This window comes from Poecile atricapillus, chromosome 3 (genome assembly GCF_030490865.1).
Source record: "Poecile atricapillus isolate bPoeAtr1 chromosome 3, bPoeAtr1.hap1, whole genome shotgun sequence".
NCBI lineage: Eukaryota > Metazoa > Chordata > Aves > Passeriformes > Paridae > Poecile > Poecile atricapillus.
Window position 1 is genome coordinate 91,260,136 of NC_081251.1, and position 24,482 is coordinate 91,284,617.

The 24,482-nt window shown below is 36.9% G+C and overlaps 1 protein-coding gene across 1 annotated transcript in view; it reads left to right on the forward strand.

The window, feature by feature from the left end:
- THADA (THADA armadillo repeat containing) overlaps positions 1-24,482 on the forward strand; it is a 153,155-nt gene that overhangs the window by 22,922 nt on the left and 105,751 nt on the right. The window contains exons 23-27 of the mRNA XM_058836463.1: positions 229-338; positions 7,261-7,393; positions 10,167-10,277; positions 11,408-11,530; positions 12,175-12,266. Coding sequence (XP_058692446.1) covers positions 229-338; positions 7,261-7,393; positions 10,167-10,277; positions 11,408-11,530; positions 12,175-12,266 — 569 coding nt within the window. The remainder of the gene's footprint in view (positions 1-228; positions 339-7,260; positions 7,394-10,166; positions 10,278-11,407; positions 11,531-12,174; positions 12,267-24,482) is intronic.

Sequence of the window (24,482 nt, forward strand, 5' to 3'; positions counted from 1 at the left end):
AAAGAATAGAGAACTACTCGCTTAACCTAAGAACATGAGTTTAATATTTTTTATCATTAAAGTAAGTGGTTGTTTATTACAGGACTTCTAGTTGCTTTTTGCTTGTACCAGTGACCCTTCCAACCAGGGGAGGATTGCTGCTTTGAACTGGAAAATATTTTGCATATATAAATAAATTATGTATATGTAATTTTAAATGGCTTAGTAACTTTTTCTTTCTTTTTTTAGGTTAAAAATATTGGTGATTACTTTAAACATCATCTGCTGCAGTCAAGGCACAGGGGTGCATTTGAATTGGCATATGCTGGCTTCGTGCAACTTACAGAAATGCTTTCCAGGTAGAAGATGGGCAACTTACTGTGTTTTTAATATAAGTTTTACCAAATTTTGGCATTGATCCTGAATCCGGCTGTGCAAGCAGATCCTTGCTTTCATGTGGATTTTATTTAAGTTTGGTGTAGGCATGATTGTGACAGTTACATGATGTCTGTAACTGACTTGGACTGCAATATTTATGGTTAGAGATGGTGCTTAGGCATTGAAAAATGATACAGACATATAATGCTCGCTGCATTTTTCTTCATTTCTGGCATGTTAGTTTCCTGAATAGCTCTTAAAAACTCTTGGGAAAAGTAGAAGTGTAGAATTCTTCCATCTCACTCCCTTTTTCTGGTCCTTTATGAAAATGTATGCCAGACTTTTTGCTTTAGCCAGGACATTTTCTTGGAAGCTTCTATTACCTGTCACTGAGTTGGTTATTGTGACATTTGGAAGACTACTTGACAGTGCATCACAGGGTGTGATATGCACTCTGGCTTTTTTCTTTCCCCTTGTAACTTTTTAGTTTCTTAGAAGAGCTAAATTAACAGAATTGTCCTGAGGTCTGGGCAGGATCATTGGAATTTCCATTACGTGCTTAGTTACTGATTTCAAGTGCTGGTTATGTTTCTTAGCAGTATGAAGTGTTTATATCCCATCCATGTTTTAATAAGACAAATTAAAATTTCTACTGACTCGGGAGAGTTTGGTGGGATTTTTTTTTTTTGCTGTTGTTTTTCTTTTTAAATATGAAAGACCAGTCAGATTTTCAATTTGAGGTACCTGCATTTTCATACCAATGCCAGGTCAAGTAACCAATGTTCCCCTTTTGCCCCACATCAGCCAGTTTGAGGTGCAGATCTGTTTCTTCTTTACTTCATACTGGAAACAGTTTTGGTGCTTTTAGTACAGACTGGCTGGCTGATCATGTTCACTGTGTGTCCCCTCAGAAAATTTTCTCAACAGAACTGAGGCTTGGTCTCTGCTACAGGATGATGGGTGAGGCTGCTGCATCCATGTACCAGCACTGCTACAATAATGGTATTTGACACATGGTGGTGTTCATTCTGTGTGCCAGTGGGCTGTTAAACCGCATGCCATGATTCTCTTGGTGATCTTTCTCTCCAAGGTATATTGTTTTCTTTCAGGTGATAGCAATCTAAGGCTTTTCAAATTGGCCTGAGGAGTTTGTTGAGTGTTCACACAACCTTGCTTTAACACTTGGTTGTTTACTCAAAAAGAAAAAACAAAATAAATTACGGCTTATTTTTTTGCCTGTCCATATGTTTTATATCTACTTGTTAAGATATTGGGATATTCTTCTATACCATGAAAACTTGTTTCAGGAAGTTCTAAGGTGATGTTAAGTTTTCTCCCATCGACATGAAAAGAGAGTCTGGCCATTAGAGTAATACAGTTAAAAAAGAAAAACAACCAACAAGCAGACCTCTTACTACCACGAGTCTATTTGAGAGGAGAAAGGAGTAATCTAAACAGGTACAGCCCCACTGGTCTGATCTCAGTCAGTCTGCAAGACTGTCTTGTAGCAAAGGCAAAGTAAAAAGCAGGAAATAATGGAAAACATATAAAACATGCAGTCAGTTTATAGCAGACTTGCTGTTTTTCTTTGATTTGCAGTTTTTAAATTTCTTTTAAAAGCTGAGGCAAATAGAATAGAGCAAATCTACCCAGACTTTGGAAAAGTTGCTGGTGTGTTTGTTGCCTCTCCTGCTTTCTGCCATTGTATTTAATGGAGCACAATCCACTTAACAGCAACCTTAGGTTGAAAAATTAAGAGCTGAGAGAACTCTGCTTGCCTGAAAATTTTTCAAACATTAAGTGATATGTATGTATCATTCAAAACAAAAGCCCTTCAAAATTAAAGAAGCTTCCTCTTCTGAATTAGCAGGTGTCAGTTACAATTTTTTGGTTATCCATACTGCCTAGCATTTTTAAAGTTAAGGTATTTCAAGTAGAGCAAGTGTTCCTTTGGGAAGAAAGATTCATAAGAACTGGAGAGCAGCTCTGTGGATGTGCATTCATTTCAACGAAAGACAATATTTTCCAGGAACTACAGGTCTCAACACTTACATTTGTATTTAAAACAAAGGAGAAAGGAGACTGATACCAGAGCAGGAAATGACTCTTTGATTTGGTGCTCTGGGGATATGAGGAGTATTTTGAGACTCTCCTCCAAAAGGGGTGAATTAAGTCTTGGTGAATGCAGCTGCCTTGCAGGTCTGTTGATTGTCATGGAGTCTTTCCATGTCCCTGCTGCAGCTGGGGGCGCTCCATTCTGCAAGTAAATCACAACTAGCCTACCTCTCTCCATAGCTGAGTGGCTCATGGGCAGTCTTAAAGCATATATGTTGGAATCTGTATTAATTTACTGCTGTGTCCACAAATTCCAGAGGAGAAATTTTTTGTCCGAGGCAGCTTATAGTAATGTACAGCTCAGCATGATACCTTGTTGAACAGGATTGAACTCAAGATGTACAGAAGCATCCCTGACACTTCAATTTGTTCTTTCTGTAAAACACAGTGAAAAATCTTCCCAGGCATTTATGAATTACTGCAGTTGAACTTACTACTTACGGCCAAACACTTCTTTAAAACTTTATGCTGCAGTCTTTTATCTGAGCTTGCTTTTAGCTGTACAGCCCTTAAACACCAGTCTTTATAAGAACCAAGAGCGGACCTTTTTTGAGACAGAATGATGGTATTCAGACCTGTTTGACTTAGTGGTGAAAGAAAAATGTTTCCTCTGCTGAGAGTTCTTACAAACTTGATGAAATTGATCTGTCCTGAAATTTGGATGTAAATTGCTGAGTCTGCTCTAATATGCAAGTTACCATTCTTCTGTTTCCCTGTTGATACTCCTTCTGGGAGTGTAGTGCTCCCTTTGTCATGCCTGCTTAATGTTGCCTGCAGCTGCACCTTCAGAAAACCATACAGTTACATAACAAGCAGCATTCATATTAATGAAATAAGCCATGTGTTTTTTTAAAAAGACTATTTCCTGTCAAAGGCCTGGAGAAATTTAAAAATGCTCATTTGGTCTGATAACATGGTGGTTCAGGAAAGTCAGAAATCTGTTTTAAACTTGAAAACTCGAATCTCCTGTAATCCTTATTAGTCAAGCAATTTCTCTGTCCCAAGTGACGTTTTTCCTGCTTTGCATTTCTTTTTTCAGTGGTATCTTTGCTGAGAGACCAGGTAGATTTCTGGAAATCTACCCCTATTTTAGGGGATGTGGTAAGTTAGGTCCATAATTGTTTACTGGAAAACTGTAACTTAATAAAAGAAAGAGATAAAAATCACGCTTTTATTTTAAAAATGTGTGATCTGTCAGTATCAGTGAAAATTACTTACCTGTACCTAGTCAGTGTCTGACCTTCTGTAGTATTTCTTTTGGGGAACTGGAATAGACCCCTGCTAATCTTTGCAGTAAACTCTGCTTCTGTCTCAATTTGTTGCTCTGAAGTGACTGTAACTCTTTGCTTTCCCAGCCTGCTATGATCTGCCAGGAAGACTTGTAAAATGGAAATATCACTAATGGACTTGCTAGTGAAACTTACCAAAATCATAAATATTTTTTCAGCGAAAGTGTAATGACAGATGTAAAGGAAAGAGTGTTGAAGGGAGACAAAGAAAGTGGGGGAGAAAAACTGTTCTTATATATTGAGATGCTTGTAGCATTAGGAAATACATGACATAAGGAGGTATGAGATACAATGTTAAGACACTGCTCAGGTTGAAGATGTGTTAATTTTTAACACTGTTTGTATTTTCACTCCTATTTATTTTCCTGCTTGGTGTGAGAGAGAGATGGGGTAATGATAGTGTATTTCTGAATTTTTTAAGCCACCCAAGGTTCTCCTTGCTCTGCTTTACTGACAGAGAAACCTCAAGCCCTTCTGCATGCCCCTACGTAATCTGGATTTTTTTTTTTTTTTTCATGTGGAGCAGATGCTATGGAAAGGAAGATGCAAGTGGAAGGACTTTGTAGTTTCAGAGGAGTTGTTCTTAAAAGTTGTTCTTATACCTTGAATAGTAATGTGTTTCTGAAGTTAGATTCTGGTCTGTGAAGTACCAGGGGCAGTATTGTGTCTATAAAAAAAATGGTGGTCATATTACTTAGGTGAAAAAGAATAATACTATAGGCCTGTTGAGAGAGAAAAAATAGTGAAAGAAAAACACTTTTTCCCTAGATAGGAACTGCTTACAGTGATTTGAAACACTGGATCCTGGATATACACATGTAGAAAAATGCTTCTGGTCATGTGATGTTTATGCCTCCAGGCATTGCATCCAGCAAGGCCGAATTCAAGACTGACCCATTGTTAACACACCATTTATTTCACATAGGGGAAAATATAGTTATATGACTTAGGGAGAGGAGTTTAGCTTTAACTTAGGATTGCTAGGCTTTTGTACTCATTGATACTGACCACAGAAATGGTTTGGAGCATGTATGAAATTGTTTTAACAGACAGAAAATTGTGGGTTACACTTAATGTACTGCATCTTAAGTAATTAGTGTATCAACTTACTGTGTTATATTTTCATTATCAACAGTATTTGTTTGATCTGGTAGAAATAATTACTATTTCATTCTGGAGAATGACATTTGATCTTGAGACTTTATTTTTGTATTGTAAAGCTTCATTATTCTTAAAATTTAGGGCCACCTCCTTCTTATGACAATATTCTCTTTGCCAGACCACAAGCAGACTGAGCTGCCAAATGGAAGGGAGTAGTCATCTCCATTGCAAAGTCAATAGTCTCTAATGTTTCTAACTCTACAGCAGTAACTCTTTCACCTTCTAATAAATAAAAGTGCATTGGTAGGTGACTTAACAAGGTAGTATTACTTGTGGCAAGATTGAAGCAATATGGCTTTAAGAGAGTCTGAAGTCTATTTGACTTCAGTATACTTATCTTTCTACTAATCCTGAGAGAAGAAAAATCCCTCAGTTTACTTAAGAATAAAATATTCAGTGTGCTACATAGCAACTTCTAAATATTTCTCTAATGCTTTACTTTCTACTTCTCTGCGCCCCAGCAGATGTAGGTGTTTCTCATGAGGTGTTTGTGTTAAGATAACATAGTGAAGAGAGATGAGCACTGTTCTTTGCATGATTGAATGGAGACATTTAAATTCTGCTTAGCTAGGGAGGTAGGAGTAGGTGCCTCAATGATCAGAATGAGGAGATTTTGCAGAATGTGGATTTTGATGTGGATGAAGAGAACTGCAAAGTAGTGTTTTAACTGCTGAGGCTCGTGGAGGAGATCCGTGAGAAGTTTTGTGTGGTCTCAATTCTAGAGTTGTATCCTTGTTGTGTACCCAAAAGTGAGCTTAGGAACGCATCCTGAAAGTAAGCAAGGGCAAGGCACTTACCAGCAAAAGAAGAAGAGTAGTTAAAGAAAAGAGAGCTCACTGTGAGTTTCCAGCTTGATCTGATTGCCTCTGTCATAGGCTTGGGGCAGAAAGTGCCTTACTTTTTTGCTGTGGTATGAGGTGATGTATCGCTTGTGAAATTTAGTTCCTCTTGAGCTCTGGACTGGTGGTTTGCATTCTGACTGCCCTTTTGAAGAGGTGCTGCCCTTAAAAAATGGGGAGAATACCTGGCAGCAGTGTAGAAAATATGGTGAAAATCCTGCAGGAATTACTGAAGAATAAGGAGTGTTCTGTGTCTTCTGCTGACCTGTCTGGCACTTCCTGTGACCTCAGTTCTCTGCATTACTAGTTTTCTGGGTTTTTTGTGAAAGAAGGAAAGGAGTGTTTCACTGCAGATTAAAGCCTCATTTATTGTTCATGATCAGGTTTTTAGCCAATGTAAATTCTTGCTTTAATAAGAGGAGGAGGAAGAAGGGAATATATGCAGACCTTCCATTAGATTTTGGTTTTCACATCAGTACCTGTTGCCTTTTACCTTTTCTTTTAAATTATTTATTTCAGTCACCCAGGTAGAAAACTTGATTGTAAGGTCTCACTATTTAGTAATGAATTTAATTATAGTTTATATTTTTAGGTAAGGCAAGTCCTGCATGGTTTGATAATTACAGTTGTATTGCCCACAGTGATGAATTATTTCTTCTGCGCTGAATCACTTGTCAAACCAGTGTGACAGGATTTAATAACAGTGTCCTGTTAATAGAACTTTTTGTAACAATGAATGATCCTTTTGGAACATTGACATAAGATTAATGGGCTGGTGTTGCACACAGAATGTGGTGCATTTCATTGAACTGAACAGCACCAGTAATTGAAGCAGACTTGAGCTTTTCCTTGTCCTTGGAAGTCCTTTGCTTTCAGGCAATGCTGAGTTTTATAACTGCAAAGGGGGAGTATTTGATGATAGGAGAGCAATTTAGGTACTTTATGAGAAGTTTAACTGACTTAGTGATGAAAAGAGCACTATAGGTCTTGTTTTTGATTCCTTCCATTGCTCTGAGGTTTGCGAGGTTATTTACATTATGTGTACTTACTTTGAGGGGCTTCGGTTTCAGTTTGTATGGTTATGAATGTGATTATTAGTGTCAGGGTCTCACATCAGCTACTGTGTACTGATACAATTTGTGAAGTGTCACTTCCTACACAGTGGCTGATGTGCGTAAGTCTTTTTTTTACCTCGAGAAGATGGTAATAATTTTTGGCAGAAGAGAATTGTTGCAGCATGGAAGCAGAGAACCTTATTTTCTGTTCAGTTAAATATATTTTGCTAGTGGCTCTAATAAGAAGGGTTAATATAATTTGTACCAACACTGGAAAAATGTAATCTTTTTTTAAATTCCTTTTATTTCATAATAAAAATCAGTGTATATGCTTGGAGATGTTAACATACAGCAAGAAATACTTAAGGTCACTAAATGCTTTATTTGACTTTGTTCTTGTTTTATTCCTTTGTTTCATGTTTCTTTTGTATCTGTTTGATGTAGATGTAACAATGAGAGTCTGCACAAGATGCCAGAGCACTGGCTAAACTGTGTGTTAGAAGAAATCAAATCGTGTGATCATTCTTCCACACTGTGTGCAACCAGACGGAGTGCAGGAATTCCATTCTACATACAGGTACCAACTAATGTCACTGCTTCTGATTTAAATGTATTCTTCACAAAGGACATTTAAAAAAAGGAAATTATGTATTTATTTTCCTCACTCCATCTCCTTTTGATCAAACAGTTGTTTTTTTCCTTTTTTTTTTTTTTTTTTTTTTTTTTATACAGACTTTGATTGCTGTTATGCAACCAAGAAATCATTTGTAGTTAAACCATGTTTGACACCACAGTTCTGTTGGCTCTTGAGATTTTTGGTTTGTGGTGGATTTCAATGGCATTTCTAAAGACTGTGTTTAGGCTTTATGTTACAACTTTACATTATTATGACTGTAATAATTTTGGCAAATTCATAGATTAATTCACAGATTAAGTAAGGCTCTGTTAACCATGTAACTATGGGCTGCTTCAGTATGAAGCAGGAGGGGTTAAATATGAACAGAGCTTCACAGAATTGTAAAATAGTAGCCTATTAAATACTGCAAAGAATTTGGGAAGGCCACTCAACAGCAATAAAGCACAAGTTAATAGTGTCACACTAACTGGTGTTGACTGACAGTCTCAAGTGCAATGAAGGAGTAGATTACTGAAGACTTTTATCTGTGAATGTGGGGCCATGCTCCCACATTCTTCCCACTCCCTGTGCTACCTTCAGCTCCATTAATCCCAGCCTCTTTGACTTCTGCCAAGTTCAGAACTGATGGTGGGATGGCAGTGTTTTGTCCCTGCTTGATGTGTCACCTCTCACCGAGTGCCCCACATTTGTATGCAGCAGCTCTTCTACATCCTTGTGGGGTCAGCCACTGCAGAGTTGGTTTTGCATATTATACTTCGCCTATTTTCATTCCTTTGTTCCTTAAAGGAGCCATATTTGCTTTCCCCTAAATTAACCTCTATGATCTTGATTTTCCACCAGTTGTCTAAGACAGGAGTCCAAGAGTAACTATATGATTTTTAATTTACTCCACTCTGTGAAGTACAATCTCAAGCACGTTCCAAGGAACTGAAGGACTGCTGGGAGCAAGCTCTCCCTGCCAGAATAATTAATCTTGCTTGTTTTCTACTCTGAGTTTGCCCTGAGAAAGTTGAGGCAGCCGGCTTCTGTCTGACCCTCTTATGTGAGTGACAGCTTGTTCCTGGCTTTGCTAGATGTGTGTGCAACGCAGCAGAGATCAGAAGCAGGGAACTACTAGTGCCCTAGTAGGTTTTAGAAACACTTTTCCTGTTCAATTTCAGCAGTTAAATATTTTTGTGACTTCTGAGAGTAATTTGTCTGCAGATGGAATTTGGCAATTTCATGTTTTCTAGTTTCCCCATTCACACTACACAGTTTGAATCTGGTGGACATTATCTAGTTTTAGTCTTGACAATGTGGGGGGGAAAAAAGCATGTTTGAATCAGTTTTTTATGTGAAAAGTTAGGTTACTGCAAGGACTTGATGAACCCAATGATATCCCACTGCAGAAAACCTGTGTAGTCTTCAGTTGGCCTACTGACTCCTTAGGACAAAATTTGCACTGTGCCACAGCTCTATGGATAAACAGGTCAGAGGCTTCTATTTTGACACTTCTGGAAGAGTACTAAGTCTAGGCAATTAACAGGAAAGTTTGAAATTAACATTGGGATTAGTCTGAAATAAACTATTTTCAGATATAATGTTATAGTAAAGAGAGGTGATATTGTTCTTTGGCAGTACTTTTGAATAGCCCTGTAGACTCAGTACAATGGATTGAACCTTCAATGTCATGTGGCATTTAGATAATAAAAATCCAAGTTGTAATGTGTATCCTAACAGTAGTAAAAGAAGGTTATTTTATTAATGCAGTGTGATCTCTTTGCTAGTTACATCCTGTGATGTGTTCTTGTTAACCTAAAATACACCTATTTTAATAAGAATATGTAATTTTTAATGTTGTAACCCTTCCATGACCTCTTTAAAATAGGAATGTTATTACTGAATAGCACAAAGGTGCAGCTCCAGTTAGTGGGTGGGAAAATACTATTTTCAGCTTTAGCATTGTGAAATTTCAGTCTTCAGGTCGTTTGCCTCTCTTTTATACTTAACAAACACCTTTTTTTTTCCCACCTGCCCTCTCTGCTTCTCCTATCATTAAATATACTGATAAGCTGACAAACTACTACTCCGTTTCTGCCTAAACTCTGTAATTCACTTGGTTCTTACTGATGCTGAATAGACTCTAGGCCCCAAAGCACAAATGGATAATAATCTTTTATTGGTAATAAATGATTTATGATTATCCATTTGTACTAACTTGGAAAAATTCAACAAGAGCTACTAGAGAAAGAGAGACTAGTCTAAATTCAGTCCTGAATTTTAGAAGACTAGTTTAGCATATTTTCATCTCAGTTGGATATCCCTATGCACTGAAATACTATTTGGAGATGGATGCATCACTTCTCTTTTTCCAGAAATGCTCTGCTTGTTTCATCCTGTGTTGAAAACCAGAATTTATTATTTGGCTGGCCCTTGTCATCTCCAATAGATATTATTAACCTAAAAAAAAAAATAAATCCGTACTAGAAAATGTAAGTATGTATAGTACAGCAGATACTTTTGCTCTCCAAAATGCTATGGTTTTTATTCTGAGAAGCTTTGAACAAAGCTGAGTTGGAACTGAAACTTAATCATTTGCAAATTTTTCTTAGTCATTCTGTATGGTCAGAAGCTAGGCTGTGGTATGGTAAATACAGGAATGGGAGCAGAACTAGCAGGACAGTAAAATGGCTAGAAACATCGGATTTTTATTTTTTTCCCCTTATTTCTGTAGGCTTTGTTGGCATCAGAACCAAAGAACAGAACAGATTTGCTGAAAATGACAATGAAAGAACTGATATCTCTGGCTGCACCTTTGGGTGAATCTTTAAGTGTAATTCCACAGGTAAAATTCAGCCTCTCATTTGAAGGCATATGCCAAAAGTGTGTTTACACTATTTCAAACAGTTAAGGAAGGCATGTGTTTTTATTGAGGATATTCTGTTCTTGTTATCTATATCTAGATTTTAAAATGTATTTGCATGTGCAGAGGTTATGAAGTTACTGTAAAACATACTGAAAAATGGATTGGGCATAATTTCATAGGTTTTTTTCTAGTACAGTAAATGAAGTCATATGTGAGCAAATTACTGCCTAAAGTATATTTCTAAACAGACAGATAAGCAACTTCCTTTTTACAAGTTTGTAAATGAAGAAGCAAGCTTTGCTTACATTTCAAGTAAATAAATGAGTTATTTATGCATGAATCATAGTAAAACACTACATGAAAACTGATTTTAGTCATACTTAGTTACTTCTAAAACTGAAGTACATACATACTTCTAAAACTGAAGTACATTTGGAATACTAAAAAAACTTATTTTAAAGGCAAGACCTTTATCTTCAAAACGTTATCATTTACATTCTCTTTGTAAGTGCAAGCCATAATTTGTTCACAATACACAGGAGGATGTCCAAATGACTCTGCCAGATTTTCTGTTGGTATGAATTTATGTAGCTTTGCCAATGTCTATGAAGCCATGTGTATTACCACCTTCCCTTACAGAGGGTAGAGAAATATCACAAAATGCTCCACATGGTAAAGCTTGCCTTAAAAAGCTTGGCTGTCAGTTTTAGCTTAATATTGCCCTCCTGTGAGTTGTAGTTTATTTTTTCTCACAGTATCTACAGCATGTCAAGAATGTTGAAAAAAATGATTCTGAACTTCAAAAGTTATTTTTACAGCTATGATAAGCTAAGAATAAAAGAATGTTGGCCTTCACTTGCAATGCCTGGACTATAGTTGTTAGAGGATTATATTTTTAAACTGTAACTTTTTAACAGTGTTTACTGCAGCACTATTTTAATGCATTCTTAAGCAGCAGTATTTCCTGTATTTAATATGGAAATAAAGTGCTGTAAATGTGTATATAGATTGGTTTTGCTTTACATGTTCACTGTTGTAATTACATGAACTAAATTTAAGATACTTACTAATGAATTTGGTTTTTTCATATATTTCTTCTCCCACCACAGGTTCATGCTTTAAATATCCTCCGGGCACTGTATAGGGATACACGTTTAGGTGAAAACATCATGCCTTATGTTGCAGATGGAATAAAAGCATCAATTCTAGGGTTTACATCACCTGTCTGGGCAGTAAGTTAATAATTTTGCTTCTCTAGTTTAACAGGATATAGAGTGGTCCTGTTCAGTGAAGCTTTGGTCATGTTTATAAATGGCAGTACTACAATTGCTGGAATATGATATTTTAAGCTACAGTAAAAAATAATGTAGACCTGCAAAAAAGTCATAATTTTGATCATACTTTTTTTTGTTTAGTTTTTCTTAATGTGAAGTGCTGATACCCACAAAAAGTAGGGACAAAGGTTACATTATAGGTTAAAGTCTCTCTGGCTGTTAAATTTTGAGTCAGTGCAGTTAGCTAGTAAGAAAGGTATTTGCATTCATTCTGACTGTTACTTTGCTCTTGAATTTAAGATTCCCATATGGCATATTCAGGTAGAACACTTCATGATCTGCTGTGCATAAGGGTGAATCCTTTGAACCACTGAAAATCTGTATGCATTCCTTAAAATAGACATCTCCAAAGAACCTGCACTTTCCAGTAGTACTTTCTTCATTGGAAAGATGTTCTGAATTAATAGTTTCCATGTACTGACCTGTAGCATGCTTTTCACTGAGCTGTTGTTCTTTCGACTGTACATTAATGGCTGTATTTTTTTTAAAAATCGTACATTTCAAAGAGATTTTTAAAGTGTAGTTCTTATTTTTTCCTTTAGGTACGAAATTCATCTACGCTTCTTTTTAGTGCTCTGATAACAAGAATTTTTGGAGTTAAAAGAGGGAAAGATGAAAATTCCAAAAAAAATAGGTAAGCTTCACTTCATATCATTTAGAAGTTTGCAAAACATGACCTTAGCCAACAGCAATTTGAAAATGTTGCCTGCTTTCTGGATATATTTGAGTCATCATGTTACAAGATCATCAGTGCTTAAACTGTGCTGCCAAGAAGTAAGTGGTAGGGCCAAAAATATCTGCTGTTAAACACAGAGTTAATTGTACTCATGTGCAATTTCACAGGAGTGGAATGTTGCTGAGAGATTTTGCTACCAGTGGCTCTTCCAAAAACCAGGGGCTCTCATGGTCACAAAACAGACTTATAGCTCTTGAGTGCAAAGAGGAAGAGCGTAAAAGAGAAGAGGAACAGTGGTTACACATGTGTTCCTTACTTCTACAGAAGGGCTGGAGTTGATTTCACCCCTACTAATTTGAGATTTTCCCCTTTAGTCTTCCTGCTTTAGAACACTCTCATATCTCTTTCCTCAAAGCTCTAATAACTGCATCTTGCAGAGCCATTTCTCTTCCAAGGGATCCTGCCCTTGGATTCTGCAGTCCTGCTTCAAATCCCTTACTATTTCACTTTATGTAAAACCAGTTCTCCTGTGACTCTTAAAACTCCACAGTCCTGCGCATTCCGGTTTCTTTGCACCCTCCAGTTAGTGCACAAGGACCCCCATGTTTTCTTTGGCCTCTTCTGTTCGCTTTTTCAGCAAATGAAGCATATCCATGCCCTGTACTCTGTAACTGAGGTTTCTGCTCTAGCAGGGATGTGAAAATAACCCTGAATGTAGAATAAACTCAATAAAAAATATTCCTGGGTAAGCCCGTGGGGCCATAGAGTGGTCACGGTATGGATATTATGGTAACCATTTCAGTAATTTCTAATGTGTTTTCACATCACAGGCAAGGCATGCGGTTTCTGAAAGAGGGTAATTGTTGCGATTTACCTACAGAAATTCCACCTTTTTTATAGTGGTTCCTTACTGTTGATCTGTGTAACTAATAAAATTTTCATGGATATTTTGAAAAACTAAATGTCTTGGGATGATATTGGTCTGTCATCCTTTAGATGCTACATAAGTGACGTTTTAGCTGTGTGAAATAATTGGTTTCAGGTGTCACTTGAAAAACTTAGTTACTTAGTGCATGTATGAATATGAGAAAGAAATACAGGTGGGAAACTGGAGGGAGATTTCCGTTAGAAAATAACTCTTTCCTCAAAACAATTTGAACTGTTAGCTGCTCTACTGCATGAAATTATTTTTGTTTTGTCACATACCTGAGTCACTTCTAAATTCACTTCTGTAACCCTCCTGAAGCCCAAGCAGAGCAATAAAAAGTGATTTTAATTTCTTGCCTTCTGACTTTGGTTTTATAACAGCATTTAAAGCTGTTTTTTTTCTTTCTTTTTTTGTTATTGAGCTCTTACTGAAAGAGACACCCTGCCTTTTAAAATTTCTGTCTTTGGGAAAGATTTAGCACTAACTTCTGCAGTGGGGAGGCAAACTGACTTCTCAAATGCATGTATTTGATGATCTGTAGAATCTGAAATTTCTGCTTGTGAAGCTGCAGAAAGTAATGCATTTGAGCATTACTTTTAGTCTGTTGGGGATGGGAGATACCAGAATGAAGGAATCTTTTATGTAGCTGAATTAAAATTATTAATGACAATGTTATTTTTTATGTAACTGGCCCTGTTGACTTGCTTCTCTGAAACTTTTGTTTACAGTAATTCTCTGTAGTCATTTTAACCAAAAGATGTTAAGCCTGGGCTGGCTTTCTTCATCTGTTCATTTAGCAGTTGTGCATTAAGCATTGCATGTACTTCTGCTGTTTTCCATGTATTCTTGTCAAAACCGTGACACAGGGATTAGGAAGGCACCTCTTAAGACAGGTCAGTGAGATACAGAGGGTGTGAAAACAGGCAGAGATTTGGTTTGTACCTCCTATCTCTGCAGAAGAACCCCACAGGTGGGTATAAGGTGGGTTGTGTTTGTGAAGAGAGAGGTCTGTGTTTCTGTGGTTTGGAACCACGAGGTGTCACCGTTGCTGCACAGCTCCCTGCAGCTTCATCCCTGGGTGCAGCTGTGCTTGGGCACTTCTCTTTGGGAGCTTTAAACTCGGGGAGTGTTTTGCTGGAGTATAATTCATATATTAAAACAAATTAATTTTTTCCCCACTTCCAAAGCACTGGCATTTTAGCAACTTGGATCTATAGGAGCTTTTGTGAAAGTCACCTGGGTTTAAACTGCTTGTTCTGTTGCCTTGAGGATGTGCTGTTTACATTAAGGGACAGTCTGTCCAGAAACCAACTCTCTCATTAGGACCCTGCCTAGGGGTTTCCAGTTTACCTGATTTTGGATTAGGGGGTTAAATCTGTCACTTTTGTGTCAGTAGGGAATTAGGTTATTACTGGGCTATTCTGGGCATCTCTAAAAAAGGATGAACTTTCTGTCTGGTTTCTCAAGAATAGTTCCTATGATACTGATAGAAGTGGGGTGGTTTGTGTAGACTTTCACAAAGAAGCTTTGTTGGAACATGAAGTATTCATGCATCTTTTTAATTTTAGCATGGACGAAAAAGAAGATGAGTTGGAAAATTAATATGTGAAAAATAACAACTGTGTGCAGTCTTGCTAGTTGGAGAGGAGTTGTGTGAAGGCTGTTTACAGTGGTCCATGCAACTATATATGTTGAGCTTTCTCCTCTAGTGAAAATGAAGTTAGAACTCTTCTCTGATGTTTCTCTTTCTGAGAGACTGTGTCAAAACTTCTAATGCTGCTGCAAGTGTGTGTAATAGTGTCTTTATATAGGTGTATGTGTGTGTATTTGGCTAAATGACATTCTGAATTTCAGAGAATATACACTTGTAAAATGGCCAGTTAGCACTTACCTGTAGAGTGTTTAGTTTAGATTTTATATACTTGATTTGGCAGTACGGTTTTCTTAAATGCTGTAATGATTTAAAATCTGCAAGCCTTGGAATGAAATTCTAGCCACATAAATTCAATGTACTGAGGAAGGTTGGAAAGTTGTCTTTGCATTTTGGTATTTGGTTACAGCAAGTGTGTTCTACACAGGTATATCATGGTGTGCTTTAGAGAAAACAAAGGGCTCCCCTTCTCGGAGCCCTTCACAGCACAGGTGTTTCTGCTGGTGCAGTCAGTCACTTCATACTTGCTGTGTCCGCATCCTATCTTGCCTGGCTAAGGTGGGATCAGCTGTGAGCTGTTCCCCAGCCCCAGTGCTGTTCAGCACTTGAACTGTGCCCTGGGATCTGCCTTCCACCCAGGCAGTGACTCAGGAGAGGGTCCCACTTCCAGGCGCATCCTCCCTCTGCTGCTCTGTCATCACAGAATGATGTCAGTTGGAAGAGAGATGAAGAAACAGCTTGTTCCAACACCCCTGCCATGGAAAGGGACCTTCCACTAGACAAGATTGCTCAAAGCCCTATCCAATCTGTCCTTGAACAATTTTGAGGGACAGGGCATCCAGAAATTCTCTGGACAACCTGTTCCAGTGCTTCACAGTGAAGAATTTCTTCCTAATACCTGATCTAATCCTGCCCTCTGTCAATTTAAAGCCATTCTCTCTTGTCCTATTGCTACACACCCTTATAAAAAGCTCCTCTGCAGCTCTCTTGGAGGCACCACCCTGAGGGGCACATTGAAAACCTGAGTGCTGTGCTTGGTTTAATGTGAATTGATTGACTAGAACTTTGGACAGCAATGAGTTCTGTAGGCAAATGATTTTTTTTTATTAAGTAGCCACTTCTTTTCTTCTTGTGCAGTCAAATTTGCAATGTAGATTTGTTCATTCCATGCACTTTTAAAGACGCTGGAGTGTAGTGTGTACTTCACAGTTCTGTTTCTTCCATGGTCATTTCTTTTTTGACTTAGTGTTGCTACAGATTGAAAATCATCTGAAGTAGGTTTTTGCTGTAGTTGATTGTAGGTTTCAATGTCACATAAAAAACCGGGATGTCTTGATATGAAGCTATATATATTATGATAGTTAAGGCAGACATGAAAATCAAAATGAAAATCAAAATGAGTAAGTTACATGTACAGTTAACTGAAATTAATTTTGAAATGTGGTTAAATTGTTTGTTGTGGAGGAATTATCTTCTGTCCAAAGGAGTTACAGTAATAATAGTGGTACTTTCATATATACATACATATATACATATTTACACATACATACATATATATATATATGTCAGATACCTTTTTGGTCTGTAGTACAATGCAAATTAAAGTTGCTACTGCTTGTTAGTCAACAAGACACTTGCCATCAGACATTTGATGAGACTATTCTTATCAAATCCATGGTATTTCAGGCTTTACTTTTTTTTTTTTTTAAATTCCCCCTTCTCCCCAAACCAAACGATAATGATGATCAGGAATTGCCTTTGAGGCAATTTGCCATTTGACTTAGAACAAGCTTCAGTCTTTAGGGTAGTAAAAAAGCATCATCCTGGTTTATCTGAGAATGCAATTTTTTCATCTGGAACACGGATGTTCCAGAGTCCTTAGGAAGAGTCACCAATGTACTCAGGTGTAGGCAGAAAGAAAGAGTAGGAAGTCGGGAGAATTAATTCCCTCTGCTTCTCGCCTTGGTGGAGGAGATTTCAAGAAGGAAAAACTTCAACTCTTTAATTAACAAAGAGGGTTTTAAGCAAGGCTGAAATGGTACTGTGCAACCTGATGATTTTTATGTTTCATAAATAGAGTATATATGTATATATTTGCATTTTGGGAGGCAGGAAGCTCCTATGTATTTATAGCGTAGTGAAGGGATAATGCATATCCAGAAAAATACCTAGATGTCATCAACACAGATTTTCTGTGGATTTAACTCATGCTGCCTGGAATTTGAGTATGGATGCTGTCATGTTTTCAGTGTTGGTTTAGATCTATTTGAAAAGAAAGAAAACTCTTCTTGCCATCTGCATATTACCTTGTCTTTATTTTCATTTATAGCTGTCAACAGATGTTAATGGCTTCAAACTCTGGAAAAGGGAAATTTATCTTTTTAGTTGCAATAAGAGGAAAACTATGTAGATGTTAACAGGTTGTGAAGATGCCTTGCTGGCTACAAGGCAGTCACCATGCGTGACTGCTCTCTGCTTTCCTTGTTTTTATTTCAAGTTGAGTGTTCAGCACTTCTCAGTAAGTGGTTCCTTGCACACTTGAAAGTCACTGAGTAAAATCAAATTAACTTCTAAAAACACTTAAGTTGGTCTGTTTTTTTCCTTCTAAATTATATGCTTTTTCTTTAACGTTAAGATTTTTAAGACCCTAAAGAATCACATTTAACACTGAAAAGTTAGAGGAAAACACTAGATAGTGAATGCTGTCATGCAAACCTCTCTTTTCATAATATTATCTCTGAATTAAATGAATGTGATACTACCTTCCTTTTCTCTAAGCTGCTTTTGAGTTGTAGCTTCAAATACATGGAGTACATCATAAGAACATGATTCCTATTATATATTCCACTCCTGGCAGGCTAACAGTTCCAGTATTTCTAAGTTAGCACCTGAAACGTCTGTCTGACATCAAGGATGTTTTGTCAATCTTAACAGCAAGCTTTTTAGACATTTTTCAGTGGATCATACTACGCTCTGTAGGACTTGTGAGATGGGTCGGTGTTGCCCACAAGAGGAGTGGCCAGTCCTGTTTTGGGGTAAGCCAAAATAAACATTGGTGGTACTAACGTGGTCAGGCTATAGTGGCACATCAATATGGTAAGATGGGATAGCTCTTAGTTGAGTTCCCTGGAATGGATGCTCACAGTGACTCCAGCCCTTAAACGATTGGTGCCGACTTGGAGACGCACCAGTGGCAGAATTCCCTTGTGCCAGCTGAAGTACGGCTCAGTGTGAGGGGATGGTGACCACGGCCATGGCTCCAGGAATGCTGAGCCTCTTGTGCTGCCTCCAGCAGGGATACGCATGTACAGCTCGATTCACAAAACCAGCCTTGCTGAGCTCTGTGCCTCTTGGACTGCATGCTGTGCAAGGGTTGGGATTTGCTTTATCTTGGCTCTTGTTAGTGACTCCCTAGTGGATTTTCTCTGGCAGCATTGGCCGGTTGCAGCTCTTCAGTTGAAATACTCTGTCAGTGACATTGAGGTTTCATGAGGTGACTGTGCTGTTGAAATGCCTCTGATGGTTTTCCTCTGGCTCCTTCTGTGTCACCTTTTTCAGCCTGTTCCCTCCATGCCATCTCGGTTGTTCTGGTGAATGCTTTTGAGGTAGTTATTAAGGATTTGTTGCAGCACATTGCCTTGTTAGGGGTTATTTTTTTAAGGAAAAACATCCCTTGCCCTTCTGTGTGCCAAAAATAGGCCCCATTTATTTTGTTCGACTTTTTGTTTTTTAAAACTCTGGCTCTCTTTTTTTTTTTATTGATTTTGACAGATTTAGAAGACCTAATCTTAGAACTGTCTTAAGAAAACATGCAAAAGTTCAGGCTTACTCAGATAACCATTACAACTTTTGCTGATTAATTAGTTCAATAACAATATACTTGTTTAAACGTTATTTTGAACAGACTCCCCAAGTGCCTTTATAACAAGAATAATGATGATAAGGCGCTATTAATTTGTAATAATTTTCAAATATTTTAATTTGAAGGTAAAATTCATGGAAGTTGTGTGCAGAAACAGAAACAAATTGAAAACAAGCTCCTAAACAAATCTGTTTCCCTCTGTGTTACTGCTTTATTTACTCTGTTTGTTTTTGAGGTCTAATCTAAATCTCTAAAATTTCCTGTAGCAGAAAATAGCGACTTTTCTTCTCAAGGCTGAGGATGCTCTCTCTCTGTATGATTTCTGCTGGTATTTGGAACACAGTGTGTGTCTCTTTTTGATAAAATACCTAAAATCTACAGAAACATTTTTACTTCAAGGTCTTATCTTGTCTATATAGAGTCAGAAAAGCAATAACCCACATAAATCCCATTCACGTTTCTGGGGCCTAAAACACACTTAAATAATTGGTGGGCAAATGTGTATCTCAGTTCTCTGAATAGGGAATATCTTCATAACATCCTGTCTTAAGTCAGCACCAGAAAATAGAAAGATGAATGTGCTAAAATAACCTGAGTGAATGTTTACCCAAAGTGAAACACCCTAAAAATATATATGCTGGCCCAAGGTAACTCCAGTTCATTTGTTTCAAATAAATTAGGGGCATAACATTAATATTTATTTCTACCAAGTGAATAAAATGCATTCCATGAAACAAAAATTAATGTGAACTAGGCACATGAGTAGGTAATTCACTTTATGCTGTAGTGATAAAAGTTTTCATTAGAATGAATAGAGGTAATTATTCTGTTTTGATCTGAGCATGTTATACATATACCTTTTTCATTAAATTCACTGTGCAAAGTAAAAAGCAGCTACTCATCACAGAATACTCAGAGAGAAAATGTGGATTATTGCAGCTGAAATTAAGCATTTACAACACAATTTGTGGTAAGACTAGAGATAATAGTGTTATAGGCAGTGGTTGAACAGAATTCTTGGAGACTTTCTAGATATATATAAAAATATATGCATATCTCTTAATATTAGTTATATATGTTTGTTTACATCCATTTGTATGTATATATAGTCATATACACAGTTCAGTGTCCTAAAAAAAGTTTGTTAAAAGTAACTATATGTAAAATAATGATTTCAAACTTAGTTTTAGATATAGTTTTATATACATGTGTGTGTATATATATATGGGTACACTTGTCTATGTGTATCAAAGTTGAGTGGTGATTAATGTGTTGATACAGGTGCCAGGTTGTATCTGTGATGTTGGGTTCAAGTGCTGGTCCCCTCTTTTTATTCTGAGCCCATTGTATGCATACTTCTCTACCTAGCATCACAGCAAAACTGCTCTTGCAGAAGTATTCTTCACAAGTTACTTTATTGAACTGTGTTGCATAATTATTCCTCTTAAGTCATACTTTTCCTGATGTATTTGTTCTATGCAGGTGCTCTTTCCATACCTGATCACACAAAGAGTGTAATAAATAGCAAAACAAGAGGTAGAAAGAAACTTGTGCTTGAGAGATCAAAGCACACCAGACCATGCAGTCCTTTGGAAATCTTGGCTAGCTCTCTTGTAAATAAAAGTCCCTCTAAAGCAGAAAGTATTTTAACTACTGTATTTACACAGGTTTTGATTGGCAGTTCAGTTATTAACCTCATAAAAACACGACAACGTAAACTAGTACAAATGTTTATTCTAGCACTTCTGTCTGAAGGAAAATGAAAACCAAGATATAGTGGCATATTCTTAGTTCCTTTTAAGTATTTATTTTAGGTCTGTGTAGCATAAAAGAATGTTTTTTCAAGTCAATGAACTTAAACTATTTTGCTTACTGTTCTGGGATTTAAGTGTTTTCTAATCACTAACAAAACAAATGTTAGATTTATTGAAGGTAGAGTCACCACATCTTTATTAAACGTCCAAACCCCAAATCTTTATGATGATGCTTCTTTCCCCTTCATAGTGTTTTCCATTTCATGCAGGGTAAAAATGACATCTGAATTGCTTTTTTTTAAACATTTTTGTAACATTTGATTTGATGAGGTTACAGAAAAGTTGTGCCTTCTTGTCTTGGAAGAGGTGTCTTGTATCATGTTAGGTCTAGGAAAGTATGCAATAGTCTTCTGTATCCTTGCTCTTGGGCTTATTAGTCAATGCATTACATCAGTTTTTTTTTTACAGTTGTTTTTTCCAAGCTTCATTGTGGCCTCCCACAAAATTACATGGTCATTTTGCCTTCTGTGGCAGCACTGAAATTTTCTTTTGCGTGTGAAATGTTTTATTGAACGCAGTTTGTCATGAGTCCTGAGACAGCATGTGATTTCAGGAATTTAACCTTTAGGCATATTCTTTAGAACAAAATTATCTGAGAAAAATTAAAATTCGTATATAACCTCTATTTCTAAAGGAACTTTCCTGCTGCTGTTGTCTCTGTCTCTTAGTAAGAAAATAGTGATGGTTCTCTGGTGACTATCCAGAGGGACTGATAATCAAGAGCTTTCATAAATGCATGCTACTTCTGAAATAACATTTTAAGTGATTATTTTTATATCTACATCAAGCTCGTATTTTAAATACTATTGTACAATGTGGCAAAAATAATAGTTTGTGCTGAATTGAAGACTAAGTTACTAACTTAATAAGAACTGTTAAATCTCAAGAATTTTGTTCTGAGCAGGATTTACCGTTTACTGTACTTGTTTTGGCTTATGATGGTCAGCAAATGCAAGAAGACAAGAAAAACATTGATCTTTTAAGAAGGCAATGTTAAAACCATGGTGACAAAGTGGGAAGGTAGCTAAGTGGAACCATACAAATTGTAAAGAGATCTCTTTGTCCTGTTTCCTGGATTCCAATTGAGAGCATAACTGCTAGCAACCCTACATTAGTTAAAACCTCCAAAGCTTCAAGTATATTTCATAACTGATCTGAGTACTTCCTTTGCCCAATTTAAAACTTGCCCAGTTTAAAACTTCCAAGCTATGATTTGTGACCATTGGTCCTTTCTGCACTCTCTGCAGCTACTGCAAAAAGATTATTATCTCTCTAGTCTCTGATTCCTTCAAGTGGTTGTAGGCTGCTGTAGATCTATCCTGGACCTTCTCTTTGTCAAACAGAACAAACCTGGCTCCTTCAGGTTCTTGCAGGACATGTGTTGTAGGCCATGCCCATCTGAGCAGCTGTTTGCTGGAGCCTCTCTTCTAATCTCTCCTGAGCTTGGCCACCCAGAACTGTGATAGCGAATGCTGTGTTGTAGCCTCACTGATCTGTTGGGGCTCTCGTTTTAATGAGCACAGTCTTATGTGTGGTTTGCCCTGTGAGCAGTGAGGATGTGCCCTTGGCTCACACTGAGCTTGGCATCCACTGTAACCCATGTATTTTTTCCCTTGGGGCTGCTGCTTTCTGAGCCAGTTGCTTTTCAGTCTGTGCTGATGCTCAAGCTTATTCATTCAGGTACAAAATCTGTTGTTTTGTGAATCCTTCTCCTTACTACCACTTTTGAATAATTTCAAATGTTATATATTTACATTTGAAGTTGGATAATATTATGCTGTTTTGCTGTGTTCTAAAATAGAAGATAAACTTACCCCTTGAGTCAAATATAGTAAATTCTTTGAGATTTGCTTCCCCTGTAGCTAGAAACTTTGTGTTTTTTGTACCTTTATTGCTGTTACTCATCCTGTCATGGCATGAAAATGATTGTTATATAATTTAGTCCTATTAAAGGAGCAAAAAATTAATGTAATTCTTAAAGCATGTCTTTACCATAACCTCAACATAAATCAATCTGCCAAACATTTTTTCTTGGCGTGTTTTTCTGTAGTTGAAAAAAAAGTTTCCCATTTATTTTGAGCTTATGCTTCTGAAATTATCTTTGTTAGCAGGGAAATAGGCTTCCTATGTTTTGAGACATCATCTAACTCTTCAATATGTGATAAGGGTGATCAGGGAAAGAACAGGAATGTTCAAATGGGCAGCTATGACCTAGTCTAGTCAGGTTAACCTAGTTTGGTTGCATTGTGGGATTTTTTTCATAATTCAGTGATGTCAGAAAAAGCAAATATGTAAAATGTATATTGTCTATATAAATCTGTCGTTTTGAATGACAGTTTTGCCAAAGTCCATCCTGGTTTTCAGGTTCTTTCAGCAGCAGTTTGTCCTTGCAGTGCCAGGAGTAAGTTGGGTTCTGTTTCTGCATTACTGCTCTTTAACATAAAGGATCATCTGACATATGGTTAATGATTCCAATATAAGGATTGATGAAACAGAAGTAGATTTTACAGGAGACAATTAAAAATATTTAATTTCATCAAAACTATGTTCTTGGTGCTGATGTAAATGTGTCTTGTATATATTTTTTTCACATCCCAGTTCTATTTTTTTATTTTTAAATAGTGTTATTTTTCCATGTCAGATATCTGGCCATGCATTTTTGTCAGCTGACATGAGATGTTAGCAATATTTATGTTTCAAAAAGAACACCAGAAACGCTTGTTGCGCTTGGAAGATCTCATCTATACTATATTCAAATATGAACATATTTGCTGAAAATGTTCTTTTACATGTCAGTTACTAAAAATAGCCTACAAGGTAGTAAAGCTTTGTTCTTCTGAAAAATAAATGAAAGAACAGAAACAGGTAATCTCTGACACATGTCACAGTAAAATTATCTGTATGCCCCAGTGTCACAGCAGAATTTTAATCTCCTGGAGTGTTCTCTTAAGAGTACAGCACAGTTTTAGAAAGAACATTGCAACATACATGGTTTTATTCTTAAATGTATTTTTAAAATGCAGTTAAATAATGAACCCACTTGTTATGTATAAAGGTGGAATAGTTTATTAGAAAAACATTAGCTAAATAAACATAAATGTTAACCCTTGAGTTGTGTAGCATCAGGTTGCTACTGAGACAAACATGATGTGTAATCACTGGAGTTGTCACAGTTTTCAGCAGCATTTATGAATTGGTTCTAGAAGTTTGTTGTTACTGATATCTCCACATGCAAAGCACATGAAAACTTTAAAGCACATGATTCTTGGCTTAATTTAAGCCACTCCAGGTTCTGCTCTGTAAAGTGAAAAAGCCAAAGAACTGGTGCTAAATGAAGGGAAGAACTGCTGACACTCAAGAATATAATAAGAGCTTCTGAGTTAGGTTATTTCAGAATTAAGTAAAACAGACTTTGGTGTCTTTTCTGAAGAAGCATTATCAACACTCTAAACTGTGTACCATGCTTAAACCAGACTTTCCCTTCAAGTTTTATACACTTACAGTCTGCTTTGTGTTTTCTTTTTTTGTTTTCTTTTTTTTTTTGTTTTCTTTTTTACCCCTATCACTAGTTGGTTTTTTGGAACTTAGCTGTGACTCAGTTGTTTTCCAGGTGCTTACTGCTAGCTATTAACCTCTGTCCTTCCTGTCATCAAATGACTTCAAAGTAACTTCTTGCCAATTGATGTGACTTGTATATTCTGTGAAGGATTTTTCTTCCCCCCGCTTTTGCCTGCTCCAGAATCTATTTAAGAGCAAGAGTTTGACTCAAGGGCACATAGAGAATTGTTAGGAATGGTGGGTGTTGGTTTATTCTGTATGACATGGTACAGAAGATACCTCTGTATTACCATTTCTTGTAAATGGAACATCTTTTCAGGTGGGGAGAACTGAATGAAAATGGCAAATGTGTCTCTCTACA